This window comes from Haliotis rufescens, unplaced genomic scaffold, assembly GCF_023055435.1.
Source record: "Haliotis rufescens isolate VD_foot unplaced genomic scaffold, xgHalRufe1.0.p SCAF_171, whole genome shotgun sequence".
NCBI lineage: Eukaryota > Metazoa > Mollusca > Gastropoda > Lepetellida > Haliotidae > Haliotis > Haliotis rufescens.
In genome coordinates this window covers 139,972-157,076 of record NW_025963859.1, presented here as the reverse complement: position 1 = coordinate 157,076, position 17,105 = coordinate 139,972, and the positions used below count along the sequence as shown (strand labels likewise).

Genomic DNA, 17,105 nt, shown 5'->3' with positions numbered 1-17,105 from the left:
AACCTTTCATCACAAGGGAAACACTTAGGAGGTTCGTCCTCATCAGTCTCAAGCATATATTTATGGATAAACAGATACTGTGACCAATACGACATCTTCATTAAATGACCTCGTCAAAAAAAGACCTTGTCATGTCTTGACTGACAACCCAAGTAGGCATGACCGATTGTTGGTTTAAATTCATGAAGGTTATTGATTCCTAACTGGGTGTCCCACCTTTTTTGTATAAGATCCCGAGTATAACTTTTGATAGTTGGTCTGAAATCGCTGTACGGGATCAGTAGTGGAGAAAACGGTTTGTCAAGAGCTGCGCCAGCTGCAGCATCAGCTTTCGAGTTACCTGTTATGCCTACATGTAATCGGCAACCAGCAAAGACGATGTCACATTGGCCAGTAGAAAGATCACTATATAGTTCTAAAATGTTTAGGATAATAGGGTGATATGGTGAGACAATTTTAAGTGCCTGAAGGCAAGACAACGAGTAAGAGAAGATGATGAAATTTTAGATTGTTTTTGATGTTTAATATAAGTCAAAGCTGTTAAGATAGCTTTGGCCTTAGCAGTGAAGACTGAACTACTATTTGGGATTCTTGAGGAGACAGTTCTGGATCCAATGATGGTGGCACTTGCACCGTCTGTAAAAATGGATTTGTGAGAATTATATTTTGATCATAATTGGTTATATGATTGTTGATATACTAAAGGATTTGATTCTAACTTTTTTAGCTGAGATAGAGTGAGGTCTACTTCTGGCTTCACCATCTGCCAGGGAGAGAAGACAGAAGTGGGAAGGGTGATATAATACTGTAAATCGGGAAATTAATGGCCCATAGCCAAAAATGCGATTCCATGTGAATGCGATACCCCCTCCTCTTAAGCATCAGTGGATTTATATATAAAGAAAATGTCCTCTGTCATGTTTGCAGGAGAATCCTCACCTTAATCCAACCTTTCATTGATCCAATCACACACAAAATAGCACTGCTTATTAGCACTCAGTAGAGTACCTCCGCTAAAACAACACAGCGCGCTGGATCGTGTCGGCCTTTGATGCAGTCGCAAAGAACAAAGACACGATATTGCGTGGGTGGTGTCTGTCTGGACGTGCAGGTGTGATCAGTGATAACATAAGTGAGTAGAACTCTTGTCTTGACCCCAGAAGTGACAATTCACAGGATGTAATTAGTGTTTGAATGACATTGTTTATATACTTCTTACATGTGCCGCTAAAAAACCAGTGACATGGAATACATAGTTGTTTGTTTTCAGCGTATGTCTAAATTGGTATATCTGTTATTCAATATGTCTTATTATTGATATAAATGCGATGTTTAATAATGCAAGCATAGAACATTCGCATTTTTCGCATTTAACTCACACTCGCGTTAATTTCAGGATTTACAGTATTTAGATCTATTTCAGCTGCAGTGATGTGTGGTTGAATTTTTATTTCAAGTGGTGGAACCAAGTTGGACAGATTCAGAAACTGGTTTTCCAATTGAGGTGAAAAAACGCAACTGTGTGCTGGATTTGATTTATTCACTGTTCAAGAGAAGGTTCATCATCCTCCTTATACAAACTGTCCTCGGGAGAGGTCCTAAAAGCTGCAAGACAGAGCCTTAGATGGTGTATTGTGTCTTATTTTCTAAATTGCTTTTTAATGGAACCATAGTCTAGTTTGGAGCGTATTAACGATCAGTACAAGTGAAAAAGGGTTGTCTGATCCCCTCCCCACTCGGAATTTTAAACAACTTTTAACAAGTCGAGGGCCTTCAGGGACTTTGCCTTTAGATATTTGATGTGTAGTAAGATTGTGAGATGACGGTCAAATATGAGGCCCAGCCTCCTCTACTACCTTGATTGGAGTACCATCTAAAAATAAATCTGGATCCTTGTGAGAAATATACTCACACACAAAAGAAATGCAAGTGGTTTTAAGCAAACAGGTATCAAACACGGAACCATAAATTGATACGAGTTTTAGCATGTAGTACTAGTGAAGCCTGATGGTGTCATCAATATTTTTGGTTGCATTTTGGAAGCCCCGAGTAAAAACGCAACATAAAAAACGAATGGCTAAAACGCACCATTTCAATGAATATGTGGGTATCATGCACCCATTTCTCGCGAACTCGAAAATGCACGAACTGTCACAAACTGTAGTGTGTATAAAACTGTGACGATTCTTGGGCCTACCACTCCTTGGTCAACAATGCCACGCCTAACTCCAATTCAGAGAAACCAGGCTATCGGACGTTTGGAAGCTGGAGAGTCTGTCCAAGATGTTGCGCATCATTTCAACATTAACATAACCACAATTTACCGTCTCCTGCATCGATACAATGCTACACTGACCACAGATGACCTTCCTCGGAGCGGCCGTGCTAGGGTCACCACACCTCGACAAGATCGGCAGATGACCCGTCAACACCAGCGACATCCATTCCTAACTGCAAGTGAAAGTGCTCGACAGACAATAGGAACACATAATTGACACATTAGCCGGGACACTGTGATGCGACCTCTTCGTTCCAACAACCTCAGATGTTGCCGACCAGCACATCGTCCTGTTCTCCAACCACTGCATCGACAAGCATGACTTCAGTGGGCACAGGGTCATCGCAATTGGCTTCATCGTGAGTGGAGGCGTGTCATCTTCTCTGATGAAAGTCGCTTTTGTGTCTCCCATGCAGACGGAAGAGTCAGAATTTGACGGCGTCGAGGTGATTGTTTCGCTGACAGAAACGTTGTGGAAAGGTATCCATGGGGTGGACCTAGCGTCATGATAAGGGCAGGGATTGAACTTAATGCGAGACTTGGACCAATGTGCTTTCTGAATGTTGGTCAAGGTCGGGAACACGGTGTCACTGCTCAGCGGTATATCGACCATGTGATCAGACCCCACGTTGTTCCATTTTTTGCACAACATCAACAACACATTTTCCAGTAGGACAACGCTCGTCCCCATGTTGCCAGAGCTACCATGGCCTTTCTGCAACAACATCCGTGCTCTACCGTGGCCAGTCCTCAGCCCTGATCTGAACCCCATAGAAAACTTGTGGGATGAGGTTCAAAGGCGTCTGCACAATGTGCGCCCAGTCCCTACAACTGCCGATGAACTACCCACAGCTGCTCTGGGTGTGTGCAGGAGGATCCTTAGGGCCTCGACAAATCGTCTGATCCACTCAAAGTACAGGAGATGTGTGGCAGTGATCAATGCTAATGGGGGGTCACACCAGGTATTGACTGACATTTTGTGTATTGGCCCGAAACTGTGTAAGCCCTTAACATTTGAAAAAAACAATTATGTCATCTGCCTTTTTAATCCATTAAACTGTCTTCAGTCAAATTTTTGTCAATCTTGCCCTATTAGTACTTCTTGTCTTTACTGTTGACAATAAATAACATGTATACTGCATACTCGACTTGCGTTTCTTTTGCATGTGAGTATATATTTATGACAAAAGTGAATACAGTTTGTCTTGCATTTAGAAAATTTTAAGCCATTTTCGTTGGCCCATTTTTTAATTTAGTTAGGACAGAGCTGTGGCTGTCTTTCTATTGTATTTATCTTCTTACCACAACAAGAAATGTTGAAATCGTCCACAAACAGTGAACTGTGAACCACTATTTTTTCATACTTCAGTAAGACTTTTAATTTTGATGCTGAAAGTGTGACATATATTAGTATGCTGCCTTGAGGGATGCCCTGATCTTGAACGAATTGATCAGAGAGGGTAGAGCCCACTCGTACTTGAAGTTGTCTGCTAAAAATTTAGATATGATCTGAGGTAATCTGCCCTTTAATCCAAATTCACACAACTTTTTTAAAATACCATGTTTCCACGTTGTATCATATGCCTTCTCTAGGTCGAAAAAGATCTATATAGTATGTTGTTTGTTTACAATGGAATTTTTAATAAATGATTCCAAACGCACCAAATGGTCAATGGTACTTCTGTTTTTTTTATAAACCACACTGGATGTCACTCTGGAGGTTATTCCAGGTACCAGACTAATCGATTGTAGACCATGTGCTTCATGGTTTTACAAACACAGCTAGTTAATGATATTGGATGGTAGTTGGATGGATCTGCATGATCCCGTCCTGGCTTTGGTATTGGTATGATAACAGCATTGTGCCACAAAGGAGGGACATTTCCGGTTGTCAATATTTCATTAAATGTATTAACTTAAGTTTCCAAACATGAATCGGGCAAGTGTTTTTAGAAGCTGATAGTGGACGTTGTCGGGTCATGCTGTCATGAGATTGCCCTAGGGCAGTATGTAATTCGTGGAGTGAAAATGTTTCATAATAGTCCTCACCATTATCCGAGTTAAACTTTCTGTTTTTCTTTTCCTGCGTTTTTTGAAAGGTCTGAAATTGAGGGTTATAGTCGGATGATGAGGAATGATTTGCAGCAGTGTCACCAAGTTTGTTGTCAATTTCAGATTTAGTTGTCAAAAATGTATGACCATCTTTGAGATGGTGAACTCCAGATTTTGATCCTTTGCACTTACCGTATTTTCTTGAGTATAGTGCGCACTTTTTAAAAAAAACCCACAGCTGTGTAGAAGGGGGTGCGCATTATACACGAATTAATGAGTTTTCATGTTTTTTCCCCCATGGAAAAACATTACTGTGAGCACGTAACACCGGAAATACCATGTCAACAAATCCATACTGAAGTTCGCAAATTATTCATGTAATTACACTGTCTGGCTATAAAAAGTGTTCTTTGTATATCTGGACTTATGTTTGTAACTTATTTCATTAATTTTATTCAAAATTCTTTTTAATAATCTTTTGAATCACGTTCCAAAACCTTGGACATGGGTGTGCAGGAATTGATTGGATACATAGTTCCTCCTGAATTGATGTTTATTTTGTTTAAAAGTATGTCTCGCTATGTCGCCCATGATCCTAATGTGATTCAGGTTGTGGACGATGGGATGTCGACTAAAATATTTCTCAGCTTTCTTCTTATTTTTTTTAGCTTGTTTACAATTATCATCACATGATAATGGGATTACATATATGAGGGTTTGGAGAGGAATTAAGGATGCTTTTGTCTCCAATAGCATTTAATAAATCTGAAAGAAATTGTATAGGATCAGGAACATTCCTGAAACTGTCAGGTTTTAGTTTTTCAGTACATAGTGTTTGGAATAAAGACCTATTGGCCTTTGTAAAGTTCCACCCTGTTGAAGGCGGTTTGTCAAACGGATAAATACTTGTAGGTGAGGTGAAATTGGGTTTAACTTCGCGGCCAAGATTATTGCACTTATATAGCGATGTGCATGCAAGTGTGTGTGTGTGGCTGCTTGTACTAGTCCGAACTGATGCCGATTTATAGTGCTAGCTCACTGAGATACCATGCCGCAGTTTAACATGAATACCCCATTCAGACACAGTATACTGACTCCAAGCCGACCAGTCCTTGTTTTAACCCCTTAATGCCGAGCGCCAGTCAGGGTAACAACACGTACAATCTTTTAACGTCTTTTGGCATGACGCGTCAGGGGATTGAACCCCGGACCTTCCGCTCTACTTCTAGACCACGGTGGGATTAATAGTTGTAAGTATTGTTGGAAAATGGTCACTTCCACAAAGGTCATCATGGACCGACCATTCAAATTCATTTAAAATATTTGAATCTGTCAGTGAAAGGTCAAGGGCAGAGTATGTGCCAGTGGCAGGATGCAGATAGGTGGTATTACCATCATTGAAGATGCATAAAGCATTGTTTGAGATAAAATCTTCAAGGACTTTTCCCTAATTATTTGTATCAGTACTCCCCCATAGGGGATTATGACCTTTTAAATCACCCATGATAATACAGAGCTTCGGGAGCTAATCGTACAAAGTCTGAAGATCTGATTGACGGGTGGTTGACGAAGGTGGAAGATACAGTGAACACAGTGTAAACACAATGTTGAAAGTAACACAGACAGCAACAGCTTGTAGAGTAGTGTTGAGTGGAACAGGGCTATGGATTAAGCCATGTTTCACCAGGATAGAAGAACCTCCTGCAGCTTTATCACCAGCAGGGGAAAATGAGTGGCAAGAACTGTACGGACGGATATCATATCGATCTATGTGTTGTGTTGTGGATTCTTGGTTACCTCCATGTCCAGAGGAACACAGGAGTTATCGACCTCTGCTGGTACCTCATCAGGAGAGGTGGCCTTTGGTGGTGGTGGTGTTTGCAGCTGCTCTTTATGCTGCATTTGTTTCAATAATTTCTTCTCTTTTTGAAAGTCCAATGATTTCTGGTTCTTGTTCAGGTGTCGGTTTAGGTGTCTGAGACTCAATATTTTTTTTATTTGGGAGGTTTCACAGACAAAGGTGTCACAGACGAAGGAGTCACAGACGAAGGTGTCACAGACGAAGGTGTGACAGGCGAAGGAGTCACGGGCGAAGGTGTCACAGACGAAGGTGTCACAGACGAAGGAGTCACAGACAAAGGTGTCACAGACGAAGGAGTCACAGACGAAGGTGTCACAGGCGAAGGAGTCACAGGCGAAGGTGAAACAGACGAGGTGTCACAGACGAAGGTGTCACAGATGAAGGTGTCACAGACGAAAGTGTCACAGATGAAGTTGTTACAGACGATGGTGACACAGACGAAGGTGTCACAGATGAAGGTGTCACAGATGAAGGTGTCACAGACGAAGGTGTCACAGATGAAGGTGTCACAGACGAAGGTGTCACAGATGAAGGTGTCACAGATGGAGTCACAGACGAAGGTGTCACAGACGAAGGTGTCACAGATGAAGGTGTCACAGATGAAGGTGTCACAGATGGAGTCACAGACGAAGGTGTCACAGACGAAGGAGTCACAGATGAAGGAGTCACAGACAAAGGAGTCACAGACGAATGTGTCACAGACGAAGTTGTTACAGACGAATGTGTCACAGACGAAGTTGTTACAGACGAAGGTGTCACAGACGAAGGTGTCACAGACGAAGGTGTCACAGATGAAGGTGTCACAGATGAAGGTGTCACAGACGAAGGTGTCACAGATGGAGTCACAGATGAAGGAGTCACAGATGAAGGTGTCACAAATGAAAGAGTCACAGACAAAGGAGTCACAGACGAATGTGTCACAGACGAAGGTATTACTGACGAAGGTGCAGAGGCAGTTGGGAAAGGCTGAACAGACTTGACCCATGTCACATCAGTCTGGCAGTCAATAGGGGCAGTGGTAACTGGAGCACAAGAGACAGCAGGAGAGTAAGAGATAGTGGAGGTGGTTGTAGTAAGATCTTCAACCCTCTTCTTTGCTTTGTGGTATGAGACATTTTGTTCGGTCTTTAATTTCATAATCTGGGACTCACGTTTCCACACGACAGGATTTGGAAGATGCCATGTGGTTCCCACCGCAGTTTGAACAATTCACATCCTTGCTGCAGTCAGTGGCCTGGTGTTTGTCGCCGCTACGGTAACAAACAGCAGAGGCATGGCAGGACTTTTATCCCTGCTTGGCAGGTGTAGCACTGGAGTGGATTGGGGATATACACCTCCACTTCAATGCTACAATATCCAGCTTTAATGGCTTGGGGGATAGTCGTTCAGGCGAAAGTAAAGAGGTAGGTGTTGGTTGGTTCGACCACAACATCCTTCTTGAAAGAAAATCGTTTGACCGCTGTGACCGACTGTTGTTCCGACTGTTATATCGTCTTAGGTAATGCCAGACAGGCAGCATGCTCTGCCACGGACAATTACCTTACTTGAGTTCAGTGTCTTGTGCACTGAGACAACAACCTTGATATTGACAAACTCTTTTAATTTGAGCAGACTGACAGATTGTTGTCTCTGTGCACATTCTACAAGGAGAGAGCCAGAATGAAGCTTGGCGACATTTGTAACCTCTCCGCAGATACCAGTGATACCTTTGGAGATTGCAAATGGATTCAATTTGATTGATTCTTTGTCTAAAGCTTTGATTACCAAGATACGTGGCCAATAGTCAGATCTAGTGGGCATTGTAGTTTCATCAGATTTGATGTGTCGTCTTTTTGAACCAGGTTGATGGGAAGCCATGCTCAGAAGGAAAATACTTCTGCACTCCTTTTCCCCACCCACCGTGGAGTGTCAACAAGGACAGTCTTATGCTGCAGTGGATCTCCAAGCTGCAAATTTGACGCGGAAAGCTATAACTATCTACCAAATTAAGGGTCAGGCTGGTTCGGCCCATAACAATTAATTGGAGACGTACAGAATTCGGAGGTCAGAATCACCAGACTGGCCCATGAGCCACCGCCTTCTTGGCATAAGGCTCTAAGCAAGTTTTATAGATTGAGACATGTATATATAAGACATTTTGAATGAATTTATTTTTACCAAACGTTTGTGCAAAATAGTGTATGCACAGGGCATGACATGACCAGCTAATTGAAAGAATTGGGCCCATTATACCGCCTGTCAAGGCAAAGTTAGACTCTCCATACAATATAACTACAAATGTTGGAGATGACTGATCTCCTACCCAAGCAGCCAGGTTGACAAGGTTGTTGGACTCTCCATAAAATATAACTACAAATGTTGGAGATGACTGATCTCCTACCAAAGCAGCCAGGTTGACAAGGTTGTTGGACTCTCCATACAATATAACTACAAATGTTAGAGATGACTGATCTCCTACCCAAGCAGCCAGGTTGACAAGGTTGTTGGACTCTCCATACAATATAACTACAAATGTTGGAGATGACTGATCTCCTACCCAAGCAGCCAGGTTGACAAGGTTGTTGGACTCTCCATACAATATAACTATAAATGTTGGAGATGACTGATCTCCTACCCTAACAGCCAGGTTGACAAGGTTGTTGGACTCTCCATACAATATAACTATAAATGTTGGAGATGACTGATCTCCTACCCAAGCAGCCAGGCTGACAAGGTTGTTGGACTCTCCATACAATATAACTATAAATGTTGGAGATGACTGATCTCCTACCAAAGCAGCCAGGCTGACAAGGTTGTTGGACTCTCCATACAATATAACTATAAATGTTGGAGATGACTGATCTCCTACCCAAGCAGCCAGGCTGACACAGTTGTTGGACTCTCCATACAATATAACTACAAATGTTGGAGATGACTGATCTCCTACCCAAGCAGCCAGGCTGACAAGGTTGTTGGACTCTCCATACAATATAACTATAAATGTTGGAGATGACTGATCCCCAAACAGGCAGGTGCAACAATGCTGTTGGACTCTCCATACAATATAACTACAAATGTTGGAGATGACTGATCTCCTACCCTAGCAGCCAGGTTGACAAGGTTGTTGGACTCTCCATACAATATAACTATAAATGTTGGAGATGACTGATCTCCTACCCAAACAGGCAGGTGCAACAATGCTGTTGGACTCTCCATACAATATAACTATAAATGTTGGAGATGACTGATCTCCTACCCAAGCAGCCAGGCTGACAAGGTTGTTGGACTCTCCATACAATATAACTATAAATGTTGGAGATGACTGATCTCCTACCCAAGCAGCCAGGCTGACAAGGTTGTTGGACTCTCCATACAATATAACTATAAATGTTGGAGATGACTGATCTCCTACCCAAGCAGCCAGGCTGACACGGTTGTTGGACTCTCCATACAATATAACTACAAATGTTGGAGATGACTGATCTCCTACCCAAGCAGCCAGGCTGACACGGTTGTTGGACTCTCCATACAATATAACTATAAATGTTGGAGATGACTGATCTCCTAAACAAGCAGCCAGGCTGACAAGGTTGTTGGACTCTCCATACAATATAACTATAAATGTTGGAGATGACTGATCTCCTACCCAAGCAGCCAGGTTGACAAGGTTGTTGGACTCTCCATACAATATAACTATAAATGTTGGAGATGACTGATCTCCTACCCAAGCAGCCAGGCTGACAAGGTTGTTGGACTCTCCATACAATATAACTATAAATGTTGGAGATGACTGATCTCCTACCCAAGCAGCCAGGCTGACAAGGTTGTTGGACTCTCCATACAATATAACTATAAATGTTGGAGATGACTGATCTCCTACCCAAGCAGCCAGGCTGACACGGTTGTTGGACTCTCCATACAATATAACTACAAATGTTGGAGATGACTGATCTCCTACCCAAGCAGCCAGGCTGACAAGGTTGTTGGACTCTCCATACAATATAACTATAAATGTTGGAGATGACTGATCCCCAAACAGGCAGGTGCAACAATGCTGTTGGACTCTCCATACAATATAACTACAAATGTTGGAGATGACTGATCTCCTACCCTAGCAGCCAGGTTGACACGGTTGTTGGACTCTCCATACAATATAACTATAAATGTTGGAGATGACTGATCTCCTACCCAAACAGGCAGGTGCAACAATGCTGTTGGACTCTCCATACAATATAACTACAAATGTTGGAGATGACTGATCTCCTACCAAAGCAGCCAGGTTGACAAGGTTGTTGGACTCTCCATACAATATAACTATAAATGTTGGAGATGACTGATCTCCTACCCTAGCAGCCAGGTTGACAAGGTTGTTGGACTCTCCATACAATATAACTATAAATGTTGGAGATGACCGATCTCCTACCCTAGCAGCCAGGTTGACACGGTTGTTGGACTCTCCATACAATATAACTATAAATGTTGGAGATGACTGATCTCCTACCCAAACAGGCAGGTGCAACAATGCTGTTGGACTCTCCATACAATATAACTACAAATGTTGGAGATGACTGATCTCCTACCAAAGCAGCCAGATTGACAAGGTTGTTGGACTCTCCATACAATATAACTATAAATGTTGGAGATGACTGATCTCCTACCCTAGCAGCCAGGTTGACAAGGTTGTTGGACTCTCCATACAATATAACTATAAATGTTGGAGATGACTGATCTCCTACCCAAGCAGCCAGGTTGACAAGGTTGTTGGACTCTCCATACAATATAACTACAAATGTTGGAGATGACTGATCTCCTACCCAAGCAGCCAGGCTGACAAGGTTGTTGGACACTCCATACAATATAACTATAAATGTTGGAGATGACTGATCTCCTACCCAAGCAGCCAGGCTGACAAGGTTGTTGGACTCTCCATACAATATAACTATAAATGTTGGAGATGATTGATCTCCTACCCAAGCAGCCAGGTTGACAAGGTTGTTGGACTCTCCATACAATATAACTATAAATGTTGGAGATGACTGATCTCCTACCCAAGCAGCCAGGCTGACAAGGTTGTTGGACTCTCCATACAATATAACTATAAATGTTGGAGATGACTGATCTCCTACCCAAGCAGCCAGGCTGACAAGGTTGTTGGACTCTCCATACAATATAACTATAAATGTTGGAGATGACTGATCTCCTACCCAAGCAGCCAGGCTGACACGGTTGTTGGACTCTCCATACAATATAACTACAAATGTTGGAGATGACTGATCTCCTACCCAAGCAGCCAGGCTGACAAGGTTGTTGGACTCTCCATACAATATAACTATAAATGTTGGAGATGACTGATCCCCAAACAGGCAGGTGCAACAATGCTGTTGGACTCTCCATACAATATAACTACAAATGTTGGAGATGACTGATCTCCTACCCTAGCAGCCAGGTTGACACGGTTGTTGGACTCTCCATACAATATAACTATAAATGTTGGAGATGACTGATCTCCTACCCAAACAGGCAGGTGCAACAATGCTGTTGGACTCTCCATACAATATAACTACAAATGTTGGAGATGACTGATCTCCTACCAAAGCAGCCAGGTTGACAAGGTTGTTGGACTCTCCATACAATATAACTATAAATGTTGGAGATGACTGATCTCCTACCCTAGCAGCCAGGTTGACAAGGTTGTTGGACTCTCCATACAATATAACTATAAATGTTGGAGATGACTGATCTCCTACCCAAGCAGCCAGGTTGACAAGGTTGTTGGACTCTCCATACAATATAACTATAAATGTTGGAGATGACTGATCTCCTACCCAAGCAGCCAGGCTGACAAGGTTGTTGGACTCTCCATACAATATAACTATAAATGTTGGAGATGACTGATCTCCTACCCAAGCAGCCAGGCTGACAAGGTTGTTGGACTCTCCATACAATATAACTATAAATGTTGGAGATGACTGATCTCCTACCCAAACAGCCAGGTGCAACAATGCTGTTGGACATTCGGCATTCTCCAAGCAAGGTAGGTAACTCTGGACAAGAAACTCCTCAAATTCTTTGTTCTCCTTTAGATGTAGTTCTGAAACATAGATTTGCAGAATTATTATTATTTTGCAGAATGAGAGAGTGAGAGCCTCAAACGACACAACTGAGCCTCCTGCCACACAACTGAGGATTCTGCCACTCAAATGAGGATTCTGCCACACAACTGAGGATTCTGCCACTCAAATGAGGATTCTGCCACACAACTGAGGATTCTGCCACACAACTGAGCCTCCTGCCACACAACTGAGGATTCTGCCACACAACTGAGCCTCCTGCCACACAACTGAGCCTCCTGCCACACAACTGAGGATTCTGCCACACAACTGAGGATTCTGCCACACAACTGAGCCTTCTGGTAAATAACTGAGCCTCCTGCCACACAACTGGGGATTCTGTCACACAACTGAGGATTCAGCCACACAACTGAGGATTCTGCCACACAACTGAGGATTCTGCCACACAACTGAGGATTCAGCCACACAACTGAGCCTCCTGCCACACAACTGAGGAGCTCACCACACAACTGAGGATTCTGCCACACAACTGAGGATTCAGCCACACAACTTAGCCTCCTGCCACACAACTGAGGATTCTGTCAAACAACTGAGGATTCTGCCACACAACTGAGCCTTCTGCTAAATAACTGAGCCTCCTGCCATACATCAGAGCCTCCTGTAACACAACTGAGGATTCTGACACATATCTAAGCCTCCTGCCACACATCTTAGCCTCCTGCCACTCAACTGAGCCCCCTGCCACACAACTGAGTCTCCTGTAACAAGTGAGTCTCCCCCTACTGGGCCTCCTGCCACACATCTGAGCCTCCTGTAACACAACTGAGGATTCTGACACATATATGAGCCTCCTGACACACATCTTAGCCTCCTGCCACACAACTGAGGATTCTGCCACACAACTGAGTCTCCTGTAACAAGAGAGTCTCCCGCTACTGGGCCTCCTGCCACACATCTGAGCCTCCTGTAAAAACAACTGAGGATTCTGACCCATATCCGAGTCTCCTGCCACACATCTTAGCCTCCTGCCACACAACTGAGTCACCTGCCACACAACTGAGGATTCTGCCACACAATTGAGCCTCCTGCCACACAACTGAGGATTCTGCCACACAACTGAGGATTCTGCCACACAACTGAGCCTCCTGCCACACAACTGAGGATTCTGCCACACAACTGAGGATTCTGCCACACAACTGAGCCTCCTGCCACACAACTGAGGATTCTGACACAAAACTGAGGATTCTGCCACACAACTGAGGATTCTGTCACACAACTGAGCCTCCTGCTACACAACTGAGCCTTCTGCCAAATAACTGAGCCTCCTGCCACACAACTGAGGATCCCACCACACAACTGAGGATTCTGCAACACAACTGAGCCTCCTGCCACTCAACTGAGGATCCCACCACACAACTGAGGATTCTGCCACACAACTGAGGATTCTGCCACACAACTGAGGATTCTGCCACACAACTGAGACTCCTGCCACACAACTGAGGATTCTGCCACACAACTGAGGATTCTGTCACACAACTGAGCCTCCTGCTACACAACTGAGCCTTCCGCCAAATAACTGAGCCTCCTGCCACACAACTGAGGATCCCACCACACAACTGAGGATTCTGCAACACAACTGAGCCTCCTGCCACTCAACTGAGGATCCCACCACACAACTGAGGATTCTGCCACACAACTGAGCTTCAAGTCAGACAACAGTAGCAGTGGATATCATTGGATTTGAACTTAAACCCCATTATTTCATGGAATCCAAACAAAACATAATTTAAACAATACCTAAACACCAAAAGTCACCAGTACATGGCTAGAACGATATCAGTGCAAATATGTGTCAAGAAATACTGAGCAGTTGTGGGTCACACAGATGCAGGGATGAACAGTGCCAATCACCGTATCCCCCTCACATTTCACCATTGGGGACAAGGGATTTTTCACTTTCTTGTGTGAGGTTCACTTCATGACTACACTGCCAACTTGACATCAGGCTGCAGAGAAGGACAAGGAAGCCATTCACGGGGAAGTACCCAGTTCTTGCCTTGATGCAGTGAGTGAGATCCACCCATGTACCGGGTTCTTCCCTTGATGCAGTGAGTGAGATCTACCCATGTACCTGGTTCTTCCCTTGATGCAGTGGGTGAGATCTACCCATGTACCCGTTTCTTCCCTTGCAGTGAGTGAGACCTACCCATGTACCCGGTTCTTCCCTTGATGCAGTGAGTGAGACCTACCCATGTACCCGGTTCTTCCCTTGATGCAGTGAGTGAGACCTACCCATGTACCTGGTTCTTCCCTTGATGCAGTGAGTGAGATCTACCCATGTACCCGGTTCTTCCATTGATGCAGTGAATGAGATCTACCCATGTACCCGGTTATTCCCTTGATGCAGTGAGTGAGATCTACCCATGTACCCAGTTCTTCCCTTGATGCAGTGAGACCTACCCATGTACCTGGTTCTTCCCTTGATGCAGTGAGTGAGACCTACCCATGTATATGGTTCTTCCCTTGATGCAGTGAGTGAGATCTACCCATGTACCCGGTTCTTCCCTTGATGCAGTGAGTGAGACCTACCCATGTACCCGGTTCTTCCCTTGATGCAGTGAGTGAGATCTACCCATGTACCTGGTTCTTCCCTTGATGCAGTGAGACCTACCCATGTACCCGGTTCTTCCCTTGATGCAGTGAGTGAGACCTACCCATGTACCCGGTTCTTCCCTTGATGCAGTGAGTGAGACCTACCCATGTACCCGGTTCTTCCCTTGATGCAGTGAGTGAGCTCTATCCATGTACCCGGTTCTTCCCTTGATGCAGTGAGTGAGATCTACCCATGTACCCGGGTTCTTCCCTTGATGCAGTGAGTGAGATCTACCCATGTACCCGGTTCATCCCTTGATGCAGTGAGTGAGATCTACCCATGTACCGGGTTCTTCCCTTGATGCAGTGAGACCTACCCATGTACCTGGTTCTTCCCTTGATGCAGTGGGTGAGATCTACCCATGTACCAGGTTCTTCCCTTGATGAAGTGAGTGAGACCTACCCATGTACCTGGTTCTTCCCTTGATGCAGTGGGTGAGATCTACCCATGTACCCGGTTCTTCCCTTGATGCAGTGAGTGAGACCTACCCATGTACCCGGTTCTTCCCTTGATGCAGTGAGTGAGATCTACCCATGTACCCGGTTCATCCCTTGATGCAGTGAGTGAGACCTACCCATGTACCTGGTTCTTCCCTTGATGCAGTGAGATCTACCCATGTACCCGGTTCTTCCCTTGATGCAGTGAGTGAGACCTACCCATGTACCCTGTTCTTCCCTTGATGCAGTGAGTGAGACCTACCCATGTACCTGGTTCTTCCCTTGATGCAGTGAGTGAGACCTACCCATGTACCCGGTTCTTCCCTTGATGCAGTAAGTGAGACCTACCCATGTACCTGGTTCTTCCCTTGATGAAGTGAGTGAGACCACCCATGTACCTGGTTCTTCCCTTGATGCAGTGAATGAGATCTACCCATGTACCCGGTTCTTCCCTTGATGCAGTGAGTGAGATCTACCCATGTACCTGGTTCTTCCCTTGATGCAGTGAGTGAGACCTACCCATGTACCTGGTTCTTCCCTTGATGCAGTGAGTGAGACCTACCCATGTACCTGGTTCTTCCCTTGATGCAGTGAGTGAGATCTACCCATGTACCCGGTTCTTCCCTTGATGCAGTGAGTGAGATCTACCCATGTACCCGGTTCATCCCTTGATGCAGTGAGTGAGACCTACCCATGTACCTGGTTCTTCCCTTGCAGTGAGTGAGACCTACCCATGTACCCGGTTCTTCCCTTGATGCAGTGAGTGAGATCTACCCATGTACCCGGTTCTTCCCTTGCAGTGAGTGAGACCTACCCATGTACCTGGTTCTTCCCTTGCAGTGAGTGAGACCTACCCATGTACCCGGTTCTTCCCTTGATGCAGTGAGTGAGACCTACCCATGTACCTGGTTCTTCCCTTGCAGTGAGTGAGACCTACCCATGTACCTGGTTCTTCCTTTGATGTAGTGAGTGAGACCTACCCATGTTCCTGGTTCTTCCCTTGATGCAGTGAGTGAGACCTACCCATGTACCTGGTTCTTCCCTTGATGGAGTGAGTGAGACCTACCCATGTACCCGGTTCATCCCTTGATGCAGTGAGTGAGACCTACCCATGTACCCAATTCTTCCCTTGTTGCAGTGAGTGAGACCTACCCATGTACCTTCTGGTTCTTCCCCCTTGATGCAGTCAATGAGATCTACCCATGTACCCGGTTCTTCCCTTGATGCAGTGAGTGAGACCTACCCATGTACCTGGTTCTTCCCTTGATGCAGTGAATGAGATCTACCCATGTACCCGGTTCATCCCTTGATGCAGTGAGTGAGACCTACCCATGTCCAGTTTATCCATGAGTTGGTCAACAAGAGCGCTGTTGGTACACTCCACCAGGACAGCGTTGACAGTTTCCACGTACCACTGAATGTCGGGGGACCACTTGACCTGGGTTAAGGACAACAGCAGAGGAGTAATGGAGATATAAACGAGCTCTGAATCAACAGTGTTCTGATTCCTCCAACTTCCACCATGTTATGGTGGATAACATCCTATCCGTGGTTCTCACAATCTCAAATTACCTGACCTTGATATTCATTACCGACCAATCGAACGGCAATAAACCTCATGGGAAAAGGGAGCTAACTCATATTACCTAGAAACCCAAACCACTGCCAATTTTAATAAATATGAAGACATCCTTTCCATCAAAAAGATGTTTAACGACTTTCTTTTGGCTGTCTGTCAGTGTTTCAATGTTGAATTTCAAGCAGCCTTGATTGT

The 17,105-nt window shown here is 44.5% G+C and overlaps 1 protein-coding gene across 4 annotated transcripts in view; it reads right to left on the bottom strand.

Moving 5' to 3' along the window:
• The window catches only part of LOC124127093 (AP-4 complex subunit epsilon-1-like), a 123,225-nt gene that overhangs the window by 32,436 nt on the left and 73,684 nt on the right, over window positions 1-17,105 (bottom strand). For 3 of the 4 annotated variants that reach the window (XM_048397901.1, XM_048397902.1, XM_048397904.1), the window contains exons 12-13: window positions 16,661-16,764; window positions 12,152-12,261 (exon numbers count right to left, since the gene is read on the bottom strand). In XM_048397901.1, coding sequence (XP_048253858.1) covers window positions 12,152-12,261; window positions 16,661-16,764 — 214 coding nt within the window. Of the gene's footprint in view, window positions 1-12,151; window positions 12,262-16,660; window positions 16,770-17,105 lie in introns of all 4 variants that reach the window. The other variant, XM_048397903.1, reaches the window with a different exon arrangement.